Source organism: Exophiala viscosa (assembly GCF_022695815.1).
Source record: "Exophiala viscosa unplaced genomic scaffold EDD37scaffold_2, whole genome shotgun sequence".
NCBI lineage: Eukaryota > Fungi > Ascomycota > Eurotiomycetes > Chaetothyriales > Herpotrichiellaceae > Exophiala > Exophiala viscosa.
This window is the reverse complement of record NW_026944354.1, coordinates 4,423,863-4,450,140: the sequence shown is the minus strand read 5'-3', so window position 1 is coordinate 4,450,140 and position 26,278 is coordinate 4,423,863. Positions and strand designations below refer to the sequence as shown.

At 51.9% G+C, this 26,278-nt stretch overlaps 10 protein-coding genes across 10 annotated transcripts; 5 read left to right on the top strand and 5 right to left on the bottom strand.

Annotated features, from left to right (window-relative positions):
- Window positions 1-29: 29 nt before the first annotated feature.
- Window positions 30-917, bottom strand: EDD37DRAFT_302775 (ubiquitin-conjugating enzyme E2 G1). The gene is made up of 2 exons (XM_062811220.1): window positions 643-917; window positions 30-589 (listed from the first exon to the last, which is right to left on the bottom strand). Exons 1-2 carry the CDS (start codon window positions 797-799, stop codon window positions 240-242), a joined length of 507 nt encoding a protein of 168 aa, XP_062674172.1. The 5' UTR covers window positions 800-917; the 3' UTR covers window positions 30-239.
- A 73-nt stretch (window positions 918-990) lies between these two features.
- EDD37DRAFT_624753 (peroxiredoxin) lies at window positions 991-2,175 on the bottom strand. The gene has a single exon (XM_062816188.1). It carries the CDS (start codon window positions 2,092-2,094, stop codon window positions 1,312-1,314), a length of 783 nt encoding a protein of 260 aa, XP_062674171.1. The 5' UTR covers window positions 2,095-2,175; the 3' UTR covers window positions 991-1,311.
- Window positions 2,176-2,684: 509 nt separating this feature from the next.
- EDD37DRAFT_607054 (uncharacterized protein) lies at window positions 2,685-6,259 on the bottom strand (the record flags this gene model as incomplete). Its single annotated transcript, XM_062814945.1, has 4 exons — window positions 2,685-3,539; window positions 3,588-5,897; window positions 5,949-6,039; window positions 6,093-6,259. 4 exons carry the CDS (start codon window positions 6,257-6,259, stop codon window positions 2,685-2,687), a joined length of 3,423 nt encoding a protein of 1,140 aa, XP_062674170.1.
- A 289-nt stretch (window positions 6,260-6,548) lies between these two features.
- On the top strand, window positions 6,549-8,581 carry EDD37DRAFT_624749 (acyl-CoA dehydrogenase). Its single transcript, XM_062816187.1, has 2 exons — window positions 6,549-7,562; window positions 7,689-8,581. Exons 1-2 carry the CDS (start codon window positions 6,857-6,859, stop codon window positions 8,426-8,428), a joined length of 1,446 nt encoding a protein of 481 aa, XP_062674169.1. The 5' UTR covers window positions 6,549-6,856; the 3' UTR covers window positions 8,429-8,581.
- Window positions 8,582-8,609: 28 nt separating this feature from the next.
- On the top strand, window positions 8,610-10,056 carry EDD37DRAFT_624745 (protein phosphatase 5). Its single transcript, XM_062816186.1, has 3 exons — window positions 8,610-8,867; window positions 8,920-9,195; window positions 9,239-10,056. Exons 1-3 carry the CDS (start codon window positions 8,657-8,659, stop codon window positions 9,952-9,954), a joined length of 1,203 nt encoding a protein of 400 aa, XP_062674168.1. The 5' UTR covers window positions 8,610-8,656; the 3' UTR covers window positions 9,955-10,056.
- A 19-nt stretch (window positions 10,057-10,075) lies between these two features.
- EDD37DRAFT_302690 (uncharacterized protein) lies at window positions 10,076-11,765 on the top strand. Its single transcript, XM_062811219.1, has 2 exons — window positions 10,076-10,715; window positions 10,814-11,765. Exons 1-2 carry the CDS (start codon window positions 10,433-10,435, stop codon window positions 11,620-11,622), a joined length of 1,092 nt encoding a protein of 363 aa, XP_062674167.1. The 5' UTR covers window positions 10,076-10,432; the 3' UTR covers window positions 11,623-11,765.
- An 845-nt stretch (window positions 11,766-12,610) lies between these two features.
- Window positions 12,611-16,236, top strand: EDD37DRAFT_302671 (Pro-apoptotic serine protease nma111). The gene is made up of 2 exons (XM_062811218.1): window positions 12,611-15,883; window positions 15,938-16,236. Exons 1-2 carry the CDS (start codon window positions 12,716-12,718, stop codon window positions 16,112-16,114), a joined length of 3,345 nt encoding a protein of 1,114 aa, XP_062674166.1. The 5' UTR covers window positions 12,611-12,715; the 3' UTR covers window positions 16,115-16,236.
- An 859-nt stretch (window positions 16,237-17,095) lies between these two features.
- EDD37DRAFT_647928 (Reticulon-domain-containing protein) lies at window positions 17,096-18,688 on the top strand (the record flags this gene model as incomplete). Its single annotated transcript, XM_062817956.1, has 7 exons — window positions 17,096-17,255; window positions 17,368-17,454; window positions 17,508-17,624; window positions 17,677-17,708; window positions 17,756-17,873; window positions 17,925-18,121; window positions 18,173-18,688. The coding sequence occupies 7 exons, from the start codon at window positions 17,096-17,098 to the stop codon at window positions 18,686-18,688; spliced, it is 1,227 nt and encodes a 408-aa protein (XP_062674165.1).
- Window positions 18,689-19,342: 654 nt separating this feature from the next.
- Window positions 19,343-21,524, bottom strand: EDD37DRAFT_302637 (CoA ligase). Its single transcript, XM_062811217.1, has 3 exons — window positions 21,180-21,524; window positions 21,010-21,119; window positions 19,343-20,949 (listed from the first exon to the last, which is right to left on the bottom strand). The coding sequence occupies exons 1-3, from the start codon at window positions 21,214-21,216 to the stop codon at window positions 19,402-19,404; spliced, it is 1,695 nt and encodes a 564-aa protein (XP_062674164.1). The 5' UTR covers window positions 21,217-21,524; the 3' UTR covers window positions 19,343-19,401.
- Window positions 21,496-25,775, bottom strand: EDD37DRAFT_624739 (uncharacterized protein). The gene is made up of 3 exons (XM_062816185.1): window positions 24,779-25,775; window positions 22,831-24,730; window positions 21,496-22,772 (listed from the first exon to the last, which is right to left on the bottom strand). Exons 1-3 carry the CDS (start codon window positions 25,314-25,316, stop codon window positions 21,911-21,913), a joined length of 3,300 nt encoding a protein of 1,099 aa, XP_062674163.1. The 5' UTR covers window positions 25,317-25,775; the 3' UTR covers window positions 21,496-21,910.
- Between the last annotated feature and the right edge of the window lie 503 nt (window positions 25,776-26,278).

Here is a 26,278-nt window from a genome sequence, read left to right as displayed (position 1 = left end):
ATGTAAGACGCCATCTGAAGGATCATTGCTAGTTGTCCCGACCCTGTGGTGCAGTACATCCCGCTTCGCAACTGTCGTAGATACCACCAACGCCATGCTTCAGCCCTGAATTCGACATAGAGATGCGTGTCCTTCCCATGAACCGAACGCTGCAATGCCGTTGAGTATCATTATTTCCGCCACCACAGACCCGAAGCCTGCCATCGTTTTCAAACGCCTGGTGCCACAGGAGTATCTTGTCATTCTTCGCCGAGACTCTCGCGAACCATCCTCTGACACTTCCGTCTAAATCCTTTCGGATCATCCCTCCACATCTTTGCTGCATCAACGTTGGCTGCACTCTCATCGTTGGGACTGCTCAGCACGCTGATGACTGAAATTAGGATTGTTTCGGGAGACTGAACGGGTGACCATCGTTCTGCGGCGGACTCATATCCGTACTTGTCTTCCTCGGGTGGATGAAGGATGGATATGCAAACATCGCCGTTCGGATAGACGTTAGGGTGGAAAATGGGAGTTTCGAACTTCATCTTCGGCGGCATGAGAGGGTACTCTCCAGGGAATGATAGCCGTGCTTTGAAGAATCCGCCTGTGATCTGTCAGAACGTGGTGGTACGAAAAATCACATATTGATGACCATACCGCCATAGTATTTGCAGTCGTCGTTCAGCATGAGGACAACTTCCCACTCAAAGATATCATCGTCCACCAAGCCACAGCTGATTCCAGGAATGTCCTTGTCCGACTGCATTTGTTTCAACTGTCGGCGAAGTAGGATCGCAGCAGCAGAGGTAGCCATGATTCGCTCGTGACTGAATGTGTACTTATGAAGGCAGGTCGATATTTCGCAGGGGTTGCTATGGGCTCATCGATGACCTGACTGTGGGACTGCGAGATGGTTTTGCTGGTTGAAGTCTCTCGGTGGCCTCACAAGAAGAGAAGAGGTGATGTTGTTGGGCAGTTGTTCCTTGGACAAAGAGTGAATGACGAGGGTGAGTGACAGACGATCAAAGTTGGGGTACGTGCCCTTTAGCGATGTCATATTCCCATCAAGATAATGCGGACGGAATGAAATCATCAAGGTACTCACTTTGCGCGCACGGTGGCGCCATCGACCTTACAAACAAACGTACCTACGCTCCCGTCACGGGTAATGATAGTGTACGATGGGCATGCAGCAAACCGTTAAGGGAACAGTTGAAGTGATGCAAAGTTGAGTGGTGTTTGCACGGGGAGACGATGCTTTTGGACCAATAACTGGACGATCTATGTGCTGCAGATTGTCGTTCTATTCTTCCAGATCATCCCATGCTATTTAATGTTTCCACTCGTGTACCTGAGGTATGGGAGCACTTCTTTAACATCGGTAAACTTCTGCTTTGCAGCTTCAGTAGACACCGTGGGCGGCACGATCACATCGTCTCCGACTTGCCAATCAATCGGGGTCGTGACTCCCTTCTTGTCACCAAGCTGCAAACTGTCGATGACCCGGAGGACTTCAGAAGTGTTTCGGCCAACGGATGCAGGGTAGAGCATGGTCAACCGAACCTTCTTTGCCGGATCGATAATGAACACAGCTCTAATTGTGAAGGCAATGCCTTTCTCGTCGATGTTGGTCAAGTCTTGTTGGTCCACCATATCGTACAAGAACGCCACCTTTCGATCGGCGTCTGCAATGATTGGAAACTGCAAATTGCTCTGCGATACCTGATTGATGTCTTTGATCCATTTGTCGTGACTGGTAAGGTCGTTGGCACTGAGACCGATCATCTTCACACCACGTTTCTCGAATTCGTCCTTCAACTTCGCAAACGCTCCGAGCTCTGTCGTGCACACGGGAGTAAAATCGGCAGGGTGACTGAATAGAATCGCCCACGATCCCTCTATGTATTTGTGGAAGTCGATATCGCCATACGTGGTCTTCGCTTGGAAATTGGGCGCTATACTTCCCAGCCTGACCCGAGGTTGCTCGCTGGCAGGGGTCGCATAGCCCCGGAAGCTGTTCATCGTCGATTGTGCGATGACTGTAGTACGGCGTGACCGCACAACTGGTGTGAAGGAACGCAGAAAGGAGCGGGGAATTGAGGAAGCCATGATGAACCAGGCGCAATTATATGGTATATGAGAGGTTCTGGTTGTAAGGAACGTGAATCTGTCGACTCTTGAACTTCGTACGATGATTATTTGTTATTGATGTTGTGACGGATGGCGTCATCCGACAAAGGGTCGAAGATTGGGATCAACCACTATCTGACACTGCTCGACCACGGCCGCTTTCCAGCAATAGTCAGCACGAAGCATGTCCTTGGATACATGTCAGTGTGTCGTGACCGAGAAAGGGTCTGTCGCCACAGTCAGCTATCACCTTCGTACGGGTGCAAGCTTCAATTACTATCATGATGATCACTATTCTGGCATAATACATACTCCGAGGCAAGCATCAGACGAATCATGATGAGGAACAATGTACAAGCATAATCGGGCTCTTAAGGATCATAGTGTTCATTGTCAATGATTTGATTGCTCACCACAAATGGACTAGCAATCCTAGGCTGACAGGTGTAGTTCTTTGCTCATTCTCATTCCCCTGAACAACCTGCAACGGGGTTTCATCAGATCTTCGTTAATGGTGGCAGACATGAATCAAACGTCAAATCAGCTACCAAACAATTCTCGCTGGATGTTCAATGACCGAACCTCCAGCCACCTTCGAGTCTCATACGCTCTCGCTGTTCGCGATCTGCCTTGACCTCCTCCAGTGTCAGCCCGTCACCACTGAGTGTCCAGTTGGCACTGCTGGTGCGATCCCGCAGTCGCTTCAGTCGCTCTTTGTTGCCCTTTGCAAAGATTTCTTCCATCTTTAGCGGCGCTACAGGTCCGAAAACAGCATCTTCATCCATACCTTCCTGTCGAATGAGCTGTTCCGTCAGATGTCCTGGCGTTGCCCAGTCAGGTATTGGGAACGCATTTCCATCGTCGTCAGAGTCTTCGTCTTCCGAATCGGTTGGGATTTCGGGTAGGTTGATTGCATCTCCATTCGGGTATTGAGGTGAAGACTTGACAGTCTGGATCGTCTTCTGCTGCATGACTGATACTGGAGTCTTTGCGGGTGCCACCGAACTTGATCCATCCGCAAAGGGTATCTTGGCGCCACTGGCATATTGCTGCATCTGAGGGGGCGCTCCTCGGGTGGGAGGCTGAGGAAATTGACCCATATGACTCGATGACTGTGCCTGTGTATAGGTGCTGTGGTTGAAGATCGAAGGCTTCTTCCCAAGCTGTGATTGGCGGATAGGGGCGCCAGACACCATCGGACGTGGAGCAGGTTCAGCAAAGCTCTCCTCATCAGTCTTCCGTCGCTTGGAATCACCTTGGGCCAGGCCAGGGCCTCCATACTTCGAATTTTGTGGCCGCGACGAACCAGGCTCATCTTCGAGGGGTCTCTTGGCTGGCTTAGCAGGATTAGTGGGTAGCGGATGGTTGACCAGGGACCGGCCAGTATTCTGGTTGGCAAGACGTGAGGAAGGTCTCGATTGAGCCTGCCATGGTCAGTAAACATGTGGATGAGAAGGAGACAAAGTACCTACAGCTTCATTTGCAGCACGCTCCAGACGCTGCTGCTCCGCCTTGCGAGCCGTTTCTTGACGCTTGCGTTCGATGGCCTGCTGTTGAGCCTGCCTCTTTGCTTGCTCACCTGCGAGTCTTTCTCGTTCCCGCTTTTCCGCCTCTGCACGTTGCTTCAGCTCTTGCTTGCGTTGCTCTTCCTGCTGAGCAGCGCGTTTACGCTCGATTTCCCGTTTCTGCTCAAGCTTTCTCTGAGCTTCACGCTCGTCTTGCTCCTTCTTTCGTTCTGCTGCGAGAAGCGCTCTTGGCTTTGCCGGCTGACTATGGACCGATGCCTTCAGAGCGGTCGACGTGGCCGACTGTAGAGAGGCGGTACTGGCCTTCTTTGTGAGGCCAGGTCGTTTTGGTTCCGCGTTAAGCACCTCCTGCGTATTCGGCGCCGCATGGGAGGCACCAGGAGGTACACGCTGAGACAATGTCCCCACCCGTATCGACACTGGTGCTGGTTTGGTCTTATTGACCGGTGGTTCCCTACCCGGTCTCACGGGCCGACCACCTCTTCCTACTGCCGGTGCTGATTCAATGGTGTCTTGGTACGACGGCTCCTCCCCTTGACGCCTTGGGCTCGATTGTGCGGAGTATTCACTGCGGTTGAACTTCGCAGTCTGTTCATGGGCCTGCTTTTGTATCGCCGCCTTTCGGCGCTCCTTTTCGCGTGCCTCCTCCAATTGATCGTCCATTCGTTGCATCAAGTGGTGTTCTTTATCCTTTCGCTTCTCCTCCTTGTCCCGTTCCGTGGAGCTGCGAGTCTTCCTAGCCTGGCGAGCAGGGCTTGCCGGCAGGGGTTTGTCTTCGAGAAGAGCATTGAGGTTCGGATACATGCCAGGCATTGCAGAAGTTGCGGCTCTCAATGCGTTCGGTGATAGGGTTTCCAGCTTTGCAGCTGCGGACACGCTTGCACTGGTGGTAAAGAGACCCTTTGCAGTTTTCATGATAGATTGCAGTTTCGACTTTGATGCGCTTAAATCAAGGTATCGTTTCGGGGAGCCGTGCGGAGTTGTTGTGGTGGTCCGGGACGGATTCGAGACCGATATCGACTTTTGTGGGCTTGTCGCTGGTGCCATTGCTGCCTTAGCAGGCGAGGCAAGGGTTGCCGTCGACGCAGATTTGGTGTGAGCATAGCCCGGCCGTATCTTGCCGGGCTCCGGAGACATGCGTACAGGAGTCTTCATACGCTCTTCGTGCGCAATCAACTCTGGAGCACGAACATCAAACTCATCCTCGTCCTCGGACATAAACCCGTATCCTGTCGCTGTGCTCTTCGCTGGTGATGTCGCGGCAGCATTGGGGGAAGTCAGTGGTTTGATCCAGTCGTCCTCGTCGTCATTGGCAGGTTGGGCGGGAGCATCGGTGGCTTCGTTCAGCTGTGTTTCGGTCACTGTTACAGCTGAGTGTATTGATTTGGAAGGTCGTGGTGGGGGAGCCTTTCCCAGCATATCGATCTTTTCATGCAACCTTTGTGTCGAGGATTTGGAATAGGTTTGTACAGTCTGGGTCTCATCATCGGAGTCATCTCGGCCTAGAATCTCCACGTTCTCATCGTCCTCGTCACTCTCGACATCCTTCATTTCGAAGTCCTCGCTGTCAGTCTGTAGTGATTGCTGTTCAGATTGATGTGCACGGCCAGCTGTCGACCCAACGTACACATTGGTTTGGAGTTGGCGTGATTGTTCCACATGACTTGTCCGGGATACTCTGGCACCAAGGCTCGTTTTGACTGGTTCCCTTGCAGGAAGCGCTGCGAAAGTCAAGCTGCTCTTTCTGACAAGAGGTATATCAGGAGTTGACGCGTCCGATGGCGATCCAATCTCTTCCAAGTCCGGATCATCGGCTTTGTGTTCTTCGTCAGATGGGACAATCACCTGGGTATGACCATGTTCCATTTCTATCTCTGGGATTTCCTGCTCAGCTGATGTGGTACTGGGATCTGCCATCTTCGTAGTTTGATCCTCTGTTGCAGAATGGAATGAACCCTCGGTAGTACGATGTCCACCTTCAGTGACATCTTCCATGTGTTCGTCCGGCTTTTCTGTCGCATCGGGGATGTCGATGCCTGATCCTCGTACTGTTGCAGGAGCGGCTGGCTTTGAGCCAATGTCCAATTCATCTTGACTGGAGCCATGATAACCCGAATCTGTGTGAGATCTGGTGATGGCTTCATGGTTGTGTTCGCTTGAGTCGGCGGCTATCTGGAAGCGTAGCTTGCCCGGGCTCAGTTGCTTTAAAGGACTCGATCGAGAGATTGGTTTTGAGGAGAAGACATCACTTAATGGCTAAAGGCAGTTGTTAGACATTGGTAAAGAAGTGATAAACAGTCGACATACTATCCTGGCATCCGGGGCATTTCGTTTTCTTGTTGTGCGCGGTGTCTTTCCCCGTAGCTTGCCTGGTGTTTTGAATACATTTGTCACATCACTGTTCTTGGTCAGTCGAGCAACGGGCGCGAGATTGTCTGGGAGAGGGCTTACAGATGGCTCTTGCTGAAGATCTCAGACATATGTTCGTTTAGCCATTCTAATTGGTGCTGCGCCGGGTAGACCAGCTCGTCTTTTTCGGATTCCAGCAATTGGAGGGCATTCTCCTTCTCTGCTGAGATCCAAGCCGTGGAGCCGACGGCGGTGGTCCTGGGAGCCATGATCAGATCAGGGATCAACGCGTGGTTATATGATCGCGCCTCTCAAAACCTCGAGTATCACAGTATCACGGGCCGTATCTGTCATCAGCGAAGGTTCGACATTGCTGAAACACGAGATGATGACTTTGTTGAGTCGATGGTCATGCAATGCAGTGAAAGTGTAATAGCATCTGTTTATTTGATTCTCCAAATCGGACCTAGCGTATGTATCACGTGAATATTTGACTTGCTCCACCTTGACACTCGTCGGAGTACTCGGCCTTCTGCCGCATATTCCAATGCAATTAACGAACAAGAGCCGCTGATACTATGATCATCTCATCGTGGAAGGCTACCTACCAAGTACTTTGTCACCAACCAAGTACGGCCAGCTACCGTGCTCACGCACACCAAGAAGAACAGGCCAGAATCTCGGTGTCATCATTCAAAATGGCACGGGAATATGCTAGCTCCTGGATGGATAATTCGGTGGCAGCAATGACGATTCCGAGATTGCCGTCATCTTCTCGAATGCAGCCCTTCTTCATCTCCGAGACGCTAACGTGGTCTATAGAAATACTGCGATCTCGGAGTGTTCCAGCCCCGCATTAAGCATCCATGATCCTACTATATCTGACTGCAACACCACATTGCCGACCACATTCATCATCGATCTCTTCTTCACAGGCTAGGGACGACCATACCTGTGTTACAATCATGGCTACGAAACGTTCTGCTGCGCTTCTTTCGTCAAACTTCGTACTTAGACCTCATGGCATTATAACTTCTAGACCTCGGCTATGTCTTCGAGCTTCAGGTGGCCAGGGACGCAGATCCTTCTCGTGTACCAGACGACAACAGATCATGGAGATGAGCGGGTTTACCGAGGAGCAGTTGACCGTACGGGAAGCAATACAAAAGATTTGCGCTCAATTCCCGAATGAATATTGGCAACAACATGATCAATCGGAGACCGACCCCAAAGAACTGCATGCCGCTCTTGCCGCTGATGGATGGCTTGGTATTGCGCTCCCTGAGGAGTTTGGAGGTGCTGGCCTCGGCATCTCTGAAGCGACCATGATGCTGCAAACTATATCTCAATCTGGTGCCGGCATGGCAGGAGCTCAGTCCATCCACGCAAACGTCTACGCAACGCAGCCATTGGCCAGGTTTGGCAACCAGGATCAACTCGAATCAACCATACCAAACATCATCAGCGGCAAATGGAGAGTCTGCTTCGGCGTTACTGAGCCGAATACTGGTCTTGATACCCTCAAATTGACGACGACTGCCACCCGCAAAGGCGATAAATATATCATTACTGGTAAGTACAGGACTAAATGATCGAGTGTTGGCGCCAACGTATGCTTGACCTGGTGTGGTGCGGTGCGGATTAATCTGCTGTCAATATGTTCATCCTCTCCTTGCGATTGCTAACGACGCGATGTAGGTCAGAAGATATGGATCACTTGTGCGCAGGTCGCTTCCAAGATGATTTTACTGGCCAGAACAACACCTCTCGAAGAGGTCAAGAAGCCCAGCGAGGGTCTGTCGATGTTCTGCATAGATATAGACAGGTCCAACCCTGCCCTTGAGCTCAAGAAGATCAAGAAGATGGGCGGCCGAGCCGTTGATGCAAACGAGGTGTTCTTTGACCGTTATGAGGTTCCCGAGAACTCACTCATCGGAGAGGAAGGCCAAGGTTTCAAGATTATTCTACACGGGATGAACGCCGAGAGATGTCTCCTGGCAGGAGAGGCACTTGGTCTTGGATACGCGGCTGTTGAGAAGGCCGCGAAGTACGCTCGTGAAAGGGTGGTCTTCGGCAGACCAATCGGTAAGAATCAAGCTATTGCCCACCCCCTCGCGGATGCGTACATGAATCTCGAGTCGGCAAAACTGGCGACATATCATGCGGCTCGGCTGTACGACCGCAGCAAGGCGGACAAGTCGATTACTCCTTATGCCGTCGGAGTAGCTTGCAACAGCGCCAAATACTTGGCTGCGGAAGCAGCTTTCAAGGCCTGTGAGAGAGCCGTGATGACGCACGGCGGGATGGGCTATGCCATGGAATATGATGTTGAGCGATATCTGAGGGAGTGCTTTGTCCCAAGAATTGCGCCTGTCTCTCGCGAAATGATACTCAATTTTGTGAGCGAGAAAGTGCTGGAACTGCCGCGGAGCTATTAACGAGATAGTTGGGTAGCTCCTCGGTACATGTTGTGAGTTGTGGCGAGGCTCCGTAAAAGATGATGAAGGTTTCTTCGAAGTTTCAAGGACAAGGCTGCAGAATGCGGGGGCGAACTCGGGCAAGTTTTGACCAAAATAAATTTATTCCCCGCATCGCGATTTACGATCTTGCACATTCATAAATTTCTGTAGTCTCTGGGGCTCCTTGAGACCATCATTGCCTTCAACATGTCACGTATAGAGGAGCTTCCAGATGACTTCGACGAAAACCTCAATCTCAATGAGGCGCCTAGCGTACCCTCCATTGAGGAGCTGTACCAGCAGCACATCTCCGGCCCCGAACAGAAACACATCTCATCCAAAAGCTTCGAGGAAATCGTGCAGGACATGAGCAAGACACCTCTTTTTATGAATAGTCTCGATGAGGCGACTGATGCTGGTACGCTGGAGCTAAAGACTGCTCATGCGCATGGCTGAGCAATGGTGTGCAGATGGAGAGAATATCATGCTCGAGGCTCTCAAAGCTATGCAATATGAAGGAACCAAAGCAGAAGTAGCTCAAGGATTCAAAGACCGCGGAAACGAAATGGTGGCTGAGAAGAAATGGGGTGATGCGAAAGAGTTCTACACCAAAGGTATTGCAGTTTTGGAGACGAAAAGCGAGGACAAATGGGACAAGCCCGAAGACATGGAGGCAGAGACCAAGCAGTGCACCACGCTCGAGGAACAGCTTCATGTCAATCGGGCGCTCTGCAACCTGGAGCTGAGTATGCTTGTGCGCTCCTCCCACGGCAATTACTGACTGTATAGAAAACTATCGGTCAACTACGCTAGACTGCGCCGCCGCGCTACGTGTCAATCCCTTCAATGTCAAAGCCCATTTCCGATCAGCATCCGCCTTGTTGGCGCTGGATAAAGTGCTGGAAGCCCTGGATGTGGCCTCGCGCGGCATTAAAATTGATCCTGACAATGCGGCCCTGAAGAAGTTGCTGGACCATGTCCGAACCCGGGCCAAAGCAAAAGAAGAGCAGGACAGACGGCGCATAGCAGAGCACAAGAGGAAGCAGCAAGAGAAAGCTGTCCTTCAAGCCGCATTGCAAGCACGGGATATACACCTTCGAGGCTCAGAGCAGCCACCCGACCTAGAAGATGCACGCATACGGCTATCGCCAAACCCGTTGTCACCGAAAAGTCTGGTGGAGTTTCCCGTCATGCTTCTGTACCCCATGCACAATCAATCGGACTTTGTCAAAGCTTGGGCAGAGAAAGACGCCATCATACACCATCTAAGTTATATCCTACCCCTGCCGTGGGACACCAAGAACGAGTACACAGTATCCACGGTCGATTGCTATATGGATACCGTCAGCGGAGGCCTGATGAAGATTGGTAAGAAATTGACGTTGTTGGAAGCATTGTCGAATGGCAAGACGGAAGTGGTCGATGGATTGGTCAGGATATATGTCGTACCAACATCGAAGGCATCGCAATGGATTGACGAAGTAAAGCGAAAAAAGGGCAAATAATGGCCGATATGGAGAGTGGATTAATATCTCCTCCCCAACGATCACAGATGATGCCTAACAATATTAATGAAATGGGACGCTTGTCGTTCCGCTTTTCCTACGCCTTTTGCCCTCTACTGTCACACCCTTTCTTTTTTAGCAACCCACCCACTCCAAAAATCCGTCAGCCTTTCATCGGGTGAGGAGCCTACTCGTCTGATCAGACTCTTCGTCACCCCTAGCCGGCCTTGCTTTTTCCATTCTGGATAAGCCCTTAGTCCCATTCTATCCCCTGTCTAGTTCTCCACCCTGCGCGGGTCGGAGGCTGTCAGGGCTTTCTTTGGCTTCGGGTAGCCGCAGGACGCCACCTATCCCAGTCAAAACGCAATTCACCGCACAGGCACGCCCTCTCCCAGGCCCTTTTCGAGGCTTTACGCTGCCAGCTTCGAACGAGATCCTTACTTAGCTCACGCCCAATCAAGCATCGCTAAGACGCATCATGAACAACCCCGCCCTGCCAATGTATGCTCCCCAGAACCCAGGGCAGTACGCTTTCAGCAGTCCACAGGCGGGAGGTGCCTTTCCCATGCCCTCTACCGTCCCATTTGACACTACCCAGACTCCGTTCCAAGCGGGCATCATACCATACAATCAACAAAGAGCATCTCACCCTCCTCAACACCAGCAGCATATTCCCCAACCTCCCTATCAACAATATCCGGGGCAGGCTGGCCCCTACCAACAGCCCGATCTACATCCCCACTATAACCCTCAGAATAGAGGTGAGTTACATTACGCTTGTGTTAACACATGCGCTGCGTCTGGCTTCGTGCCCGAGTCTTGTTTGGTCGAAGAACATAGTACGCTGACAGGACAGCAGGTCATCCATCAAGTGGACTTTCGCCCGTTCCAGTCACGCAAGGCACAAATCAGTCTTTCACTCCTTCGCATTCCCAGAGATCAACACCGACTCCTCAAGCGCAACAGATCTCCTCTGCTCCAAGCGAAATGAACGTCGCAGCGAACGTAGGCGTCCCAGCGCAAGCGAATGCGAGCCTCGCTCAGCAAGCACAAATCCAGAACGCGGCGCAATTGGGACGTCCCATTACGCAGCCACAGCAACAAGCAGGAGGAGTTCCGTCGCTGTCACCACAATCTGCGGCTCGAGAGCGGGCGCGTGTATCGGTGCTGCTTGAAATCAACACTCATCTGCTGCAAGAGGTGGTTTCACTACAAGCTCAAGGAAAAGCAGGCTCTACGACAGGCCAGGGACAACAGTCGCCCACGTCTCCGACGTCAGCAACCGACGCGACTAATGCTTTGAACAATAGCCCGGGCGACCCCCCGAAGTCTGCCGGAGGACCCAACTCAAACTCTTCGAAGCCTGCGTCACAAGAATACGCAGATTGTATGCGTCGGCTACAGGCCAACCTCTCCTACTTGGCCGCCATAGCAGATGCCAAGAAGAAAGCGACCGGAGCCTTGCCCAGTGGACCGGCAATCATGGTGCCTCCACCGCAGCTGCCTCAAGTCCATGACTTGTACAAGAAACTCAACGCCTTGTTCCCGGAAGCCGGTCAATCGGTCGTGAATAAAGCCGTGGCATATGCGGCAGCACAGAGCCAGAACCAAAACCAGAACCCTGGCACCCCGTCCCAGCAGCTTGCCTCGATTTCGGCACAAGGTTGAACGGGATGTTTCGGTTGTCAGTTGTTCGCGGCATGATATCATATACTCAATATAGCTCACAACGAGCAAACTTTACGGGAAGCGACGAAAACACCATGTGTCATAATAGATGGCCGGCATTTGAGGGCCGGTAGATCCAACTCCGAGATGAGGAAGCAAGTCAGTATCGTTCGGGATCATCAGGTCGAATGACAGCAGGCAAGACAAAGAGTATCGTGATCTCCGCCGTCCGGGATCGACACGGTTTGTGCGGGTGGTTGGGCAACCCATGCGCTCACCACAAACTCACACTGCTGAATCAAGTGGCAGCGGCGGATTGCTCAAGGCAGCACAACGGAGCAGGGCAAGGAGGCCTGGAACGAGAACACATCTGACCATAGCAGTGGTGTCTGAAAAACGAGGGTTGGGAGAATGACAATGGACATTGCTGGGCACGTGAGTGGCACAGCTGCATGATCGAGGATGAGAAGGGTGGAGGTATGTAGAAGAAAGGCAATGGCTAAGGACCTTCGCATCTGTGTCTTGCAGACACTCAGTCCATGCAGCAAGGGACATTTCATTGCTTCCAGGTTGCCTTTCACGGCAAGCCTGTTTCCAGGAAAAGTTGCACAGTTGGACTGTTGTACCTCTCCAAGTACAAATAGATACCATCCTATGTTGTCATCCCGGAGTTCGTCGCACAAAACGATATAGTGTTGAACTTGGACGGAGGGGAGGTCATTAAATCCACCATGTGTCCTATCAGCTTGCTGTCAAGGCACCTGGTGTCGCGAACATGCTGGACCTTGAACCTGTATCTTCGATGTACTCCACGTCAGACGGTGCCACTTATTCTTGGAGACAGGCTGCAAGGTAAGAATGTGACACAAGGCTGAACATTTGAGGCTCTGCTCGATTTGCCTTCCAGAGGCGCCGCCAAGCCCGGGTGCAAAATGTGAAGCCTTATTATTTTACTTGTCATTGGCGCGCATCAGGGCGTTGAGCAAACGCAGCCTTGTGACCTTTTGACATTGTGCTTAACTTATGTGAAGAACAACAGCCTTTGCTTGCGTTTGTTCATTCAACACTCGTTCTTTGCGCATTCAATATCTGGATGATATCCAGCATTTGGCCCAAACGCATTCGGGCAATATTTAAATTTTGTAATACCTCTTCAAACGGAAACACTTATTCGTTCCCCTTCCAGCGGCTTTTTGCAGGAGTTCATAGGACTGCAACATCTACGCAACGCCTGATCCAGTTCCCAACAGTGCATCCAGCCCACAAGTCTGCAACTACCCGATCTTCGTTCCCCGAGTGCGCCAATCACTTGCGAACCCCACGATCTTTGCGACGAACCTACCATTCTACTTCTGCTATGGCATCCAATGGCGAAGCACGCCCCAAACGAAGAACAAGCCCGATCTCAGCCTTGGAAAGACCAAAGAAACAATTGAAACAAGAGAATGGCGTCCCTACACCTGGAGATGCAACCCCACAGAACGGTTCAGTCTACGACATCGGAGCAGACTTGAGTTCGTTGCCTGTCATCAGTACAGCAGCAGCCGCAGGCGACTCGCCCGAATGGCAGGCTACGATCGAGAAAGTGATCAAAAGCGTTGTTTCCATACACTTCTGTCAAACGTGTTCATTCGATACCGACCTGTCGACATCAAGTCAAGCAACTGGATTTGTGGTGGATGCGGAGAATGGCTACATCTTGACCAACCGCCATGTCGTCTGCGCAGGCCCGTTCTGGGGTTATTGTGTGTTTGACAACCATGAGGAATGCGACGTACGGCCTGTCTATCGCGACCCTGTCCATGACTTTGGTATCCTCCAATTCGATCCCAAGGCCATCAAGTATATGCAACTCCAGGCACTCAAGCTCCAGCCAGAATCTGCTAGGGTTGGTGTAGAGATAAGGGTGGTCGGAAACGATGCTGGAGAGAAGCTGAGTATCCTTTCCGGGGTCATCAGTCGATTGGACCGCAATGCTCCCGAATATGGCGAAGGATATTGTGATTTCAACACGAATTACATCCAGGCGGCTGCGGCCGCAACTGGTGGAAGCTCCGGTAGTCCTGTCGTGAACCTGAATGGCAATGCTGTTGCGCTTCAAGCAGGTGGCCGTGTTGATGGTGCTGCTACCGATTATTTTCTCCCACTCGACCGGCCACTGCGAGCCTTGCAATGTCTACAGCAGGGCTTGCCTGTAAGCCGTGGCACGATTCAGACTCAATGGATGCTGAAGCCATTTGACGATTGCAGAAGGCTAGGCTTGACGCCGAACTGGGAGTCTGCAATGCGAAAACACTTTCCTACTGTGAATAGCATGCTTGTCGCCGAGATCGTTCTGCCTGAAGGCCCTGCCGACAATAAGATCCAGGAGGGTGATATATTGATCAAAGTCAACGGAGAACTGTTGACCTCTTTCGTCAAGCTCGACTCTATCCTCGACTCGAGCGTAGGTGGCAAGGTCAACATATTGCTTCAACGTGGGGGGGAGGATCACGAGGTCACACTTGATGTGGGAGACCTACACGCCATCACTCCAGATCGATTTGTCACGGTGGCGGGCGGCAGCTTTCACAATTTATCCTATCAGCAAGCACGGTTGTACGCCATTGCCTGTAAAGGAGTATACGTCTGCGAAGCGGCAGGCTCTTTCAAGATCGACAACGCACTCAATGGGTGGATCGTTGATTCAGTCGACCAGAAGCCTACTCCAGACCTAGAGTCGTTCGTCGAGGCCATACGAAACGTCCCGGACAAGTCACGAATTGTCATCTGCTACAGCCACATCAGGGACCTTCACACGAGAGCCACGACCATCGTGCATATCGACCGACACTGGCATCCGAAGATGCGGTTGTCGGTTCGGAACGACAAAACGGGTTTGTGGGATTTCAAGGACCTCGGGAAAGCGGTTACTGCGGTGACTCCGGAACCGAAGTCTGGGGAGTTTATTCAGCTCGATGACCTGCCCGAGGCGGCTGCCATTGTGCGCTCATTTGTTAAAGTCTCTTGTTACATGCCTGTAAAGATCGACGGCTTCCCGCAGGCTCGTCGGACAGGGTTTGGACTTGTTATTGACGCCGAAAAAGGCTTGGTAGTGGTGTCGAGAGCCACTGTGCCCTATGACCTATGCGACATTACTGTGACGGTGGCAGACTCGATCCAGACGGAGGCGAAGGTCGTCTTCCTGCATCCGTTGACCAATTACACAGTCATACAGTATGATCCCAGGCTGGTGCAAGCACCCGTGCAATCGGCAAAGCTGTCCAACGACATGATGAAACAAGGCGCGGACACGATTTTCATCGGATTCAATCAAAATCACAGAATCGTGGTTGCGAAGACCGTGGTGACCGACATTACGGTTGTGGGCATTCCTGCAAATGCTGCTGCTCCGAGATATCGAGCAGTAAACCTGGATGCCATCACTGTGGACACCGGCTTGTCGTCACAGTGTTCTTCCGGGGTACTCCTCGGAACAGATGGCGTCGTCCAGGCATTGTGGTTCACTTATATGGGAGAGAGAGCTCAAGGAAGCCATCGGGATACTGAGTATCATCTTGGTCTGGCCACCAGTATGATCAACCCCGTCCTCGATCAGATCAAAGCAGGGGCTATTCCCGAATTACGGATCCTTAACATGGATTCTTATGTTTTGCAGATGGCTCAATGCCGTATCATGGGCGTGTCTGACGAGTGGATCAAAAGGGTCGCCAAAGCCAATCCGGCACGGCATCAGCTTTTTATCGTCCGGAAGGTGGACTGTGGTCCGGCTAATGGACCGAGTGACGGACAATTACTGCAAGAAGGAGATATCATCCTCACACTCAACGATCAACTGATCACCAGAGTGTCCGACTTCAACATTATGTATGACAAGGAATGGCTTGATGCACTAGTGGTACGCAAAGGAAAGGAGGTGCGCCTGCGAGTGCCGACCGTGCCGACCGAGGATCTCGAGACGTCTCGGGCTGTGATATTCTGCGGTGCTGTTCTCCAGAGGCCTCACCATGCTGTGCGCCAGCAGATCAGCAAACTTCACTCCGAGGTCTACGTCAGTGCAAGAAGCCGAGGGTCGCCAGCATACCAATATGGTCTGGCGCCTACCAATTTCATTACTCACGTCAATGGGGTAAAGACGCCGGATCTCGACGCCTTTGTCCATGAGGTGAGCAAGATCGAGGACAACACGTATTTCAGGCTGCGGGCAATGACATTCGACAACGTGCCATGGGTGGCGACTATGAAGAAGAATGAGCACTATGTGAGTAATTTACGCTGTTGTAAACCTGATACAGAAGGCTGACCCTTAGAACAGTTCCCAATGTCTGAATACGTCAAGGACCCTGATCAACCGCACGGCTGGAAGGTGATATCGTACTCTAAGGGCAAAAAGTCCGGTAGCAAGGACGATGGTGCACCGATGACTGCAGAAGCCATGGATGAAGGTGCTGATGGAGCAAGTGAGGGCGAAGAAGCACCGGACGAGCAATAGTAGAACCTCCGGTGAAGGCACGCAGGTCGAGACATGCCTGATAGCAGTCTCCTTCACCTATGAAGCATGATGCTGAGAAATGCTTTGGGATGAGAGACTGTGCTGCATTGTGGGCAACGCCATGAAAGGCCCAGAAACATACCTAGGTAGGTACTGTGTGTGTACAGTGCTGAATACGGGAATGGCATCCGGGCCAACTTCCCCGTCAAATAAGCTTGATGCCAAGTATCACATGTCAACGTGTCAAGATGATGCAAGAGTGGAAAAAAATCCAGGACAGTGGAAATGGACTGAGAAGCTTCTGGCAACCAGAGAAACACCCCTTATTACTATGTCATTAATGTAAACATCCAAACAGCCTTGACCAGCTCAGCCGTCGAATGCAACTACAAACCTTTATCCTGAATGTAGTACATATGTGATGCCATAGATGCCACCGTGTCGGTTTGTTGAATATGTAGACTGTCAATGACATGGCGGAAATACTGTACCTAATGGCTGTGAATAAAAGTGAGTGATTGTGCACGCGACCAGTTGCTCCAGTAAAGGATGATCAAACGAATAAGCAGTCAGGGCATCAAGGCATTAAAACAGGCTGCTCCCAGTAAGAACCAGTTAGAGGGCGTGTTTGTTGCAAGTGACGGTGGTGGTGGGAATTGACCCGTGCAAACCAAGGTGAATGGAAGGCGCAGGCAGTTGCGTCACAGGCTCCGGAGGCAGTTTAAACTGTTCGTTCACGACTGACACAACTTGGCCCGGCTTGCCATCTAAAACAGATCAACCTGTTTCTGCTGCACAACTATTTCCTCCTCTTTTTTTTCCTTCACAACTCTTCCACACCTTCGATCTCAATTCAATCCATCGAGTCCGACTCATATCCCTTGATTCCCATCTTCATTGATCATCCGTGAAGCTTCTCATCCCCCTACTCGACTCCTTCGTCGCGATTGAACAAGAGCTCACAAGCCCCCTCACGCCAAAATGTCGTCCATGCATTACGACCTCAACAACACCTCGATGGAGCTCCCTACACACACTGACGTGTCAACCTTTGACGGTGATACTTCAAGTGGTACCACTGGCACCACTGGCAACGCTCCCAAGTGGGATGGCCAACAACTGAAAGACGCAGTCACGAACAGTGAGGTATGATGCTTATTCTGCCTCAGCTTCCGGGATCCTAGAGCTAACATTACAGCATAGTTTCTGAGCAACCTTTGACGACTTCCTCTCCAGGCACTGATTCCTCCTAGATGCAGCGGCCGCGTATGATACTGTCCAGAATCATCCCATCACTCAAAACGTGGTGAACCACCCTATCACTCAAAACGTCGTGAACGGTATGCGTGTATCCCCAACAAGACAATGCACAACTGCTAACAAGTAGTCTCAGGACCTGTTGCAACTTCTATCAAGAACGAGGCTGGCGCAACTGCATCCGAATTCAGTGATCTTGCATCGTCTCGCCAACAGCCCTCGTACACCGCTGCCAACGACACTCCACTGACACGTATGCGAATTTTGTTCTATTTATAATGTTGTGCAACTCTAACGGCTCGCAGACTACCATTCCTTCTTCTACACCTTGTTGAGCGTGAGTTCTATAAGCTCTTCCTTGTGAATGACGCTGACAATTTGCAGTGGAAGAACAAGCGAGCTACCGGTGTCACCTTTGCCACGGCCATTGTCTTCATCTTCGCCTGCCGCTACCTCCCTATCCTTCGTTATCTTCTGAAAATCACATGGATGACTCTTGGTGGTATGTTTGAGAACACCCCGTTTGAGTTACAGGAATTGACTTTGGCAACAGTTGTCACACTTGCTGAGGCCTCTAGCAATGCTCTTATGGGTTCCAGCGTGGCAGGTGCCGTTCGACCTCGACGATACTACACGATCCCCAAGGAGACCTTGGAATCATCCCTGGATGACCTCGAGAACCTGATCAACTTCTTCGTCATTGAGGGCCAACGTATTGTCTTTGCGGAGAACATTCCCGTAACCGCAGCTGTGAGTATGCCTACTTTGTATCACCCATGAAGTCACTGACCACAACTCCAGGCCTTCCTTTCCGCCTTCCTGACGTACTACTTGATCAAGTTGCTTCCATTCTGGGGCATGTCGCTGCTGTCCACCTGCGTTATCTTCCTCGGCCCTTTGATCTACCTTGAGAACAAGGGATTGATTGATGCCCAACTTGAAAATGCCAGCAACGTCATCGGACACCAGACCAGCCAGATCAAGGATTTGACCGCTCAACACACAAGCAAGGGGCTTGATACTGTCAAGCAATACACCGGAACTGCTACTGCAAAGGCCCAAGAGTTTGTTGGAAGTGCGCGACAGAAGATCCCCCAACCAGCCACTGGCACCACCAGCACCAATGGCAGCACTACCGGCACCACCGGCACCACCGGCACTGGTAAGGCACCATTTCAGGAGAACGACTTCCCTTCCGCTCCCAAGACCGACCTTCCCGCCAGTTCATTGACCTCGGTCAATGAGTTCAATGAGTTCAACCAGGCGCAGACTGGAATCCCACCAAGTGCGAAGGCGACCTACGAAGGTGTCGCATAAGGTCGGCGAAACGGAACACCCCCTTCTCCGACATTGAAGCAATCGTTGGTAATGGACGAGTGGCAGGACGACAGGGTGATCATCAAAAGCGAACCAGGCATAAGGTTGCGAACTTCAATTGACGAATATGTACGGTACGAAACGGCAAGCGACCCACAAATGGGGCCTTCATAATGCTCCATCATGAAAAATCTCTATGGCAGTGGTTGAATGGGAGGCTTGTCGAAGCCTCTTTTAGTTGTGGGGAGAGTTCGAACAGTGGGCTGAATGTCAACGTCTCGGACTCTTCTCTCCTTTTTGTACGATAGATCGACAAAGGATGGGTTTGAACACTCAGGAATAGTATGCTTATTGATTTCGACGTGGATCCCTCGTGGCTGAGAAAGAGGTCACAATTTTCTTGCCTGTGCTGCAAAGTAATACTCGCAAACACATGCGCTGCCGGTATGATCACGTTGCAGGCTCTTTATTCCAAGCAAGCTCATGTGTCCTACGCTGTTGTTGTCCTCGAGACCATCGAAGTCGAACAGTCCGCGATGAGATCTGCAGCCTAATCTTGCCCCGTGGTAACCAAGGGCATTCCTGCCTGCAATGATATATATTCCATCCGACTTGCAAATCATGTCGCTTTACATGGTCCTCCTACCCATGCTCGAGTTGGCAAGCAGATCCAGATCACACAACACAACCCCGACAGTATTGTAGATTAGCATTCAAAGTCTTGCCCTAGCTCTGTCATCCTTGACCACGAGACCTTTCGTGCCAGCCCGGGACATGTCCCTCAGTACGCGACGCAGGATCTTGCCGCTGGGCGACTTTGGAATCTCATGGACAATCTCGACCTCGGTGACCCACTTGTGCCGCACCTTTTTGTCCTGGACGTACTTGATCAAGCCTCGCCCAACAGCTTCAGGCTGATCGCGCTTCGCCGATTGCAAAACCACGTACGCCTTGGGTCGCTCGCCAGAGTACTCGTCCGCGATGCCCAACACGGCGACGTCCTCGACATCTGGATGTCCGAGGAGGAGATCTTCCAGCTCGGCAGGCGCAACACCAATGCCTTTGACCTTGATCATCTCCTTCAGCCGGTCCGTGATGGTGATCAAGCCTTCCTCGTCGATGGTCCCGATATCGCCGGTGTGTAGGAAGCCGTCTTTGTCAAAGGTCTCCTCGGTGGCCTTCTTGTTGTTCAGGTAGCCCATGACGATCTGCGGCCCACGTGCCCAAATCTCGCCGGGCTCGTTGAGACCGCATTCCTTACCAGAGTCCGGGTCCACAATCTTGACCTCTGTCGAGGCGCAGATCGTGCCTACCCGAAAGGCATACTTGTAATCGTAGAACTCGGGTGGGTGGGCTGTGATGCATGAGCACGACTCGGTCATGCCGTAGCCCTGCTTGAAGCCGGTGCCTGGGAAGCGTTTCTGGAGCAGCGCAAGAATCTCTGCGGACAACGGTGCAGCGCCAGACGAGAAGCGCCGTAGTGACCTCAGGTCGTACTTGCTCAGGGTCTTCTCCTCGCGCACCATGCGGATCAGGATAGGTGGGACCAGCAGCATTTCTTCGAGCTTATAGTCCTGCACGGTCTGCAACATCGACTCCATGGTGTAAGCAGGCAGCATGTAGACGTTGGCGTTGAGCAGGACCGGAAGGTGTAACTGGTGCACGAGGCCGGTGATGTGGAACAGCGGCAACACGGCGAGGATGCGACGTAGTGTGTCGGGCGTAATCTGCCTGATCTGGAGGCATTGGGCGATCACGTTCGAGTGCGCAATCATGACGGCCTTGGGTAAACCTGTCGTGCCGCTGCTGAAGGATAGGTACCCACAGACATCCTTGTTCTTCTTCCCCGGAGGCAATTCAAATTGTTCAATCTGACCCGAGGTGCCATAGGATTTGCCAATCTCCAGCAGTTCCGCCATTGTGGTGAATCCCTCCATCTTGCCTTCCAGCAGGAACACGTGTTCCTGTGGGATCCCTGCGTTCTTCGCGGCGGCTGCGGCGATTTGCATGCTCCCGGGTACTGTAAAGAGAAACTTGGCTTCACCAGTCTTCAGGGCATAGGTCATCTCTTCCTCGTTATATGCTGGCGACGCACCGGAGACGACGCCTCCTGCGCGCAGCGTGCCGAACATGGCACAGGGGTACCACACCGTATTCGGGGAGAAGAGGGCGACGGTCTGGCCTTGTTTGAGACCATATTTCTTGACGAGCGCAGTGGATAGGTGTGTCGAGTGCGTTTTGAGGTCGGCGAAACTAAGGTGCTGCAAGCAGGTCAGTAACCTGGCACGACAAGTTCAGGGAGTATGCTTTTGCAATCATACCTCTTTCGTAGCGGCGTTCGTGTAGCCCTTGATGTCTTCGGGCTTGTGGTTGTTGAGAGGACTGTACTCCGAGTCGAACAGCCATGTCCACACCGGGAGATGCCATGGCACTGGAAACAGCAATGTCAGTATGATGCAAGAATGGGAGGGTCGGAGGTTGTACTACGGACTCTGTATGGGTGGCTGAGAAGACTTGAAGATAGGCATGGTGAATCGGCTTTTCTGGTGAGCGCACGATGGACGGACCTGCAGCGATTAGGAACAAGAAAAGACCTGCGGTAAAGCAGTCGAAAGTAATTTTGGGCTGATCAGGTCCTTGTAGATCCCGTGGAAGGGACCTGAGACCCTACTCGTACAGTGTTAGGTACCGACGAGCTGGGTGATTGTCCGTGGTATCCAGCATCCTCGGGCATCAAATGCCGCCGGAAGAGCGTCATCCTCGGTAGAATTCAAGATGCGGAGAAAGCAATAAATGGACAGGACACCGGTGATGTAGATGAGTGTGGGGGAACACGAGGCTGAGGCCAGCTACCACAACGCACGTGATACTCAGCCTTGCCTTCTTTCTATATTTCAGTCAACGTGCATTCATTTGCTTTGCTCGTCAAGTATGTCCAGATTATCCAGGGCGTTCGATCCAATGTACTAGCAGACTACTTTAGCCCAAGTGTACATACCCCAGTTCCTACATTTTGAGTAGGCTCCTCCAGCGCCAACATCAAAGTCCACCTGAAGATCGCGCCTTGTATGTTCTGCGAATCCCCGTTACCAAGCATTGTGGCTCTGTATGTTCTGCCCTTGCGCCTGAATAGCTCCCTAAAGTATGATCATACACGCGCGATGGTCTGAGAAGTATGGCTTCCTACTCCCGGGCTTTTCATCCTTGCGTACTGAACGGCCTTCAACCCGGGCTTCGAAAGTTCTCCACACTCAGTGTCGGCGTCTCAACAAGACTGTCGCGTGGCACACCTTCCTGTCTGCGTCTGCCGTAAAAATTGCGACATTCGACCAGAACCTGAGCCCACTCGGCCAATGCCCTTCCGCTGTAGCGAGCCGTTACCAGCTCATGGGCCCTGGGTTTTACCGGCCTGACATCTCTGGTCCTGGTTCTCATTCTTGTATCGCCGTCCACTCGGCCCGCAGTGCCTGTGCCCTCTCGTAGTCTCACCAGGTTCTCAGCCGTGTGAGGCAACTGAGGCGGCGTCAAGAGTCGACCGGGGCTCCCTTGCTCGGGACGAACCCGGTACTCGCCCAACGAAAATCTGAACGAGCAGGCCTGGTGTGGTGGCGTGATGGGACGTGAAGCTGGCTTTGTTACAGCGGTGGCGCTATTTGGGCCTGGAAATGCATCGCCGGAAACAGTTGAGCTGCCGTCATCCGGACTGCCTGGAGGTGTAACTTCTCCAGGTCTACTATTGCCAGGCGTCGATGCAAACATGTTCAATCCACGAAAGAGGCTCCACCGCTTCTTAGAGCCTTGCGCTGGAACGTCGGCAGCTGGAATGCTGTTGAGGGCCGACGAAAGATTTTGGTAAGCTGAACTCTGAGTGACCATCGCGGGAAGATTCGTCTCGGCTGCCATCCTTGAAGGTGTGACAAGAGGTTGATTATCAAGACGGAGGATCAACAGGACGCGGCTCGGCGCCGGTGTGCAAGGCGCGGACGATGGGAGTGGAAGGCCACGCATCTCAGCCTCTGCACTAAGGTATTGATAATGTGCCCAACACTTGTTGAGTCTGGCGGCCAATGTTTGCAGGATCTCGCTGTTGAAATGTCAGCATTTATTTTCCGAGTTGCGCAGCCATGCAATGATGTACTCACATATCCAGCTCCACCCCCGGTCCGTCGTATCTGGCAAGTCGCCAACACAACAATCGATAGAAGAAATGGCGCACCATGGGTGACCAGTGACAGAAGTTGTCTTCAAAAACCTGCGGATCTAACAACCACCCCAAGACAAGATCCCGCTTCCTCTCTTCATTAAAAATTAAGATCGACCATTTGTTGTACAAAAATGCAATCAGTCGTATCCTGGTCAAGGTCGTTTGGCTTTGCATCATCTGCTTGAAGACCTCTAGCCAAAACGGCCAGTCCAGTACCGGTATGTCATTATAAATCTGGTGATATCGAAACATAATGGGAAGGATCTCCTCCATAAAGTCGCATAAGACGAAGCAGGAGTCCGTGTTGTACATGGAGATCTTGCAAGTTGCAGCTCTGACGACGGCCTCGAACGAGTTGGCGAACAACTTCCGGAAAGGAGCAAAATCGGAATCGAGATCGCCCAAGACGTCTCTCAACAGTATTACTAGGCGGTTTTCCGCAATGAGACGGTCCGCGTTAGCTATCGCAACCGGAAGAGGAGCCATAGCATCCGGATGATCTCTGTCGAAATAGGGTCCTTCTGCCTCGTCGTCGTTCGCAAACCTTCTGTGGTTCGCTTGTCTGTAAATGGTGTCCTCCAAGACAACCAATATTTGTGCGCAGACGGGGACAAGTCCCGGAATACCCGCTCGCTCCTTCGAAGAGATAGCGCCAGGAAGGTAGTCAGCAACCAAGAGGTGATAGGATTTGGTAAAAGCGAAGAACAAGTCAGTATCGCGGCCGTTCCATCTCTTCAGCCATACCTCACGCCACCAATGCACTTTCTCCAAGCCTGGAGGCCCTTGGCGTCGGGGCAGAAGATGGCGGGATAAAGCTGCTTGAGAGACAACAGACAGGCTTCTCACAGGCTGTGGAAAATGACCCGCCATGGCGTTGGATATGAGGTCTAACTTGTCTCCGAAGCGAATGTCGAACTCATTCAAAACACGGCTTAAGGTGCCTGCCGCTAGATTCCACTGCCTGCACAGCATGTCTGCCACCCCAGGACAGAAAAAGAACGCATATGCGCAGGTTCTGCCCGCGAAGTTCACCAGGCTTGAAGGAGCTGCGCGCCATGATAGCCGATCGATCACAAAGGCCAGCTGGGAGAGCAAGTTTTGGATGAACATATTGCGGACATTTTGGTGGATGGTGTCGACTAGAAAGTCGGCTTCTTCCGATTCCAGCGAGTTTGTAGACTTGGATCGTGGGATTGAATTACGCTGCCGGCTGTCGGTGAACGAGCCGGGCATCTTCCACTCCGGCCTTGACATGATCATGCTTGCTGCCTCGAGGAACACAGGTCTTTCCGCCGGGGATATGGATTGATTGTGCGTTCCGTGAAGCATTTCAAGCAGACCAGTCCACCATTTGTTCAACACGACAGTCCTACGGTCGAGGTCCTCGGCTCGCAAACCCTTGTTAGATGGGTGCCCAGCATACTTCTGAAGAAATGGGACTAATATCGTGCGGAGGACCTTGGACTTTTGTATGCTTGGCCGCGTCTGGAAGTCCGTAAAGTCACCGTCGATCGAGCGAAAGGCGGCCCACAAAGGGTCTTTTCTCTTGAGGAGGTCACTTTGAAGAGTGAACAACCGGTCCGATGAACGTGGACTTGGCATGGGCGGTATCTTGGTAAGGGAGATTCTCGATCGTGATCGTTCATTGGAACTTAGCGAAGTGGAGGAAGGAGTTCTCGAAATACGCTTGAGGCTGGTCTCGCTTCTTCTCATGTTCTGCAAAACGTTGAGCGCGGGTCTTCGGGAGACTGGGGGCTGATCGGCGCCAATTTGGGACTCTGCCTCTTTAACCCGTACATCATCGTCTTCTCGGATGGGCGACGGCGAAGCAGACCTCCCTGTCGGTTCAGCGTCCTCGATCGAGTCTGTGGTGGTTGCGTCCTTACCCTTCCGTGGTGACCAGCTACGCTTCCTTCCTGGCATAACTCCGTCCTTGCCAGTGGGAGAGGAAGACCTCGAACCAGCCCATGATTTTCGAGCAAGCGTACGTATTGTTCCGGTGACAGAGCGACTGAGGCTTCTCGTTTGGTCTCCTCTGCCAGATTCCGCGCCCCTGCTCTCATTTGCCTGAGATTCATCCTCGTCTTGTGAAAAGGAGAAGATGGCACTCGACATTCTCTTCTTTGCCTTTTTTGACGCCTTGCGGAACAGCACCATGCCCGTAGACTGAACGCCGTCACTCATCTTATTCTTAGGCTCCGGCGGGAGTGCGAGGACATTTTCCGAGAACGTTCGTTTGATGGAGGTGATGGCAGGCTCTGTTTCCAATGCCGAGAGATATGTGTAGCTTGCGGACCGAGGGGGTGCAGTAGAGAGTGGTTCTTCGAGCGTTTCCGAAGAGATGAGGGAGGTTCTGGATGGAAGCGGACCGAGGACGTGAATAAAAGGTGTAGGCAAAACTTGTCCGTCAACCTGAGCGGACATGGCGATATCACTCTGCGCACAGCGCAGCAGAACTTGCTTGTCGTTGCAGTTACGCCAAAGAGAAGGCGTAGCCCTTATTCGCAAGCCTCGCCATTAGACGGAAATGCACATGGTGATGGCATTTTTGACAAGATGAACGATGTCAGCATCCAGTCGGGATACGCGGAATGCTTGCTGACTGGATGCGAGGCGGGACGCCCAAGATATAGATGGGTGCAAGTATGGCAGCAAACGGAGGGCGAAGAAGAATCCAAGATCTAACAAGACAGTGTTTACAACGAAAGACGAAGATAGGACATAGAACGAATGAATAATGAATTCAAGAATGAACAGTAATAAGAGAACCAGATTGATGCAGATGCAGGAGTTGCATGAGTGGAAATGAACGGTTTAAAGTTGGGATGGTGCCGAAGGGGAGTCGGCGTTGATCAACCATCAAGCGCCGGGGGTGGCTTTAACTGGCTTTGGCTTCCAATGTCTGGAACAGAGGGGAACCAGCACACGAGTACTTAAGAGAGACACCCTAGGCTTCAGGGATCTACCATTAGCGCTGTGTCGTCCGTCGTCTCCAGCCATGCCTGAGATATGATCCACAACGCCGACATAAAAATACATTTTGGATTTTTATATCTTTTCAGCAGTAAACGACGACATCATCTTTCGAGCTGCATATCATTTAAAGGTGTGTGCACGTACCCGATCCTCCGCAAAAACCCTGTGATCAATGTAAGGGGGCCACGCTGATTATTCTATACCCTATCTCACCTGAGGGTATGACAATCCACCTGTCAGCTCGGATACTCAGAGGTTCCGTATTTATGGGGCAATACCCTGGTCGAGACTCGTGTCTCTCTGCTGCTATCTAAACCCATGTCAGGTTGCCAACCGGAGTTCCTGCACTCTATGAAGCAGGACACTTCCGATATTGAGATCGATCTTCACCGCATGTTTCTCAATCTGGG

Excerpts from the sequence above, each read along its gene's own strand:
- EDD37DRAFT_302671 (XM_062811218.1), top strand. The coding sequence starts at position 12,716 with ATGATATCCAGCATTTGGCCCAAACGCATTCGGGCAATATTTAAATTT. Across the intron at positions 15,884-15,937 it reads TGAAGAAGAATGAGCACTAT|TTCCCAATGTCTGAATACGT; the intron begins GTGAGTAATTTA and ends CCCTTAGAACAG.
- EDD37DRAFT_624745 (XM_062816186.1), top strand. The coding sequence starts at position 8,657 with ATGTCACGTATAGAGGAGCTTCCAGATGACTTCGACGAAAACCTCAAT. Across the intron at positions 8,868-8,919 it reads CGATGAGGCGACTGATGCTG|ATGGAGAGAATATCATGCTC; the intron begins GTACGCTGGAGC and ends AATGGTGTGCAG. Across the intron at positions 9,196-9,238 it reads GCTCTGCAACCTGGAGCTGA|AAAACTATCGGTCAACTACG; the intron begins GTATGCTTGTGC and ends CTGACTGTATAG.
- EDD37DRAFT_302637 (XM_062811217.1), bottom strand. The coding sequence starts at position 21,216 with ATGCCTATCTTCAAGTCTTCTCAGCCACCCATACAGA. Across the intron at positions 21,120-21,179 it reads TTCTCAGCCACCCATACAGA|TGCCATGGCATCTCCCGGTG; the intron begins GTCCGTAGTACA and ends TGCTGTTTCCAG. Across the intron at positions 20,950-21,009 it reads CGAACGCCGCTACGAAAGAG|CACCTTAGTTTCGCCGACCT; the intron begins GTATGATTGCAA and ends ACCTGCTTGCAG.
- EDD37DRAFT_624749 (XM_062816187.1), top strand. The coding sequence starts at position 6,857 with ATGATCCTACTATATCTGACTGCAACACCACATTGCCGACCACATTCA. Across the intron at positions 7,563-7,688 it reads CGATAAATATATCATTACTG|GTCAGAAGATATGGATCACT; the intron begins GTAAGTACAGGA and ends GACGCGATGTAG.
- EDD37DRAFT_302690 (XM_062811219.1), top strand. The coding sequence starts at position 10,433 with ATGAACAACCCCGCCCTGCCAATGTATGCTCCCCAGAACCCAGGGCAG. Across the intron at positions 10,716-10,813 it reads CTATAACCCTCAGAATAGAG|GTCATCCATCAAGTGGACTT; the intron begins GTGAGTTACATT and ends ACAGGACAGCAG.
- EDD37DRAFT_624739 (XM_062816185.1), bottom strand. The coding sequence starts at position 25,316 with ATGTCCGCTCAGGTTGACGGACAAGTTTTGCCTACACCTTTTATTCAC. Across the intron at positions 24,731-24,778 it reads TAGCTGGTCACCACGGAAGG|GGAGGTCTGCTTCGCCGTCG; the intron begins GTAAGGACGCAA and ends CTGAACCGACAG. Across the intron at positions 22,773-22,830 it reads CCGGGGGTGGAGCTGGATAT|CGAGATCCTGCAAACATTGG; the intron begins GTGAGTACATCA and ends ACATTTCAACAG.
- EDD37DRAFT_302775 (XM_062811220.1), bottom strand. The coding sequence starts at position 799 with ATGGCTACCTCTGCTGCTGCGATCCTACTTCGCCGACAGTTGAAACAA. Across the intron at positions 590-642 it reads CGACTGCAAATACTATGGCG|GCGGATTCTTCAAAGCACGG; the intron begins GTATGGTCATCA and ends GACAGATCACAG.
- EDD37DRAFT_624753 (XM_062816188.1), bottom strand. The coding sequence starts at position 2,094 with ATGGCTTCCTCAATTCCCCGCTCCTTTCTGCGTTCCTTCACACCAGTT.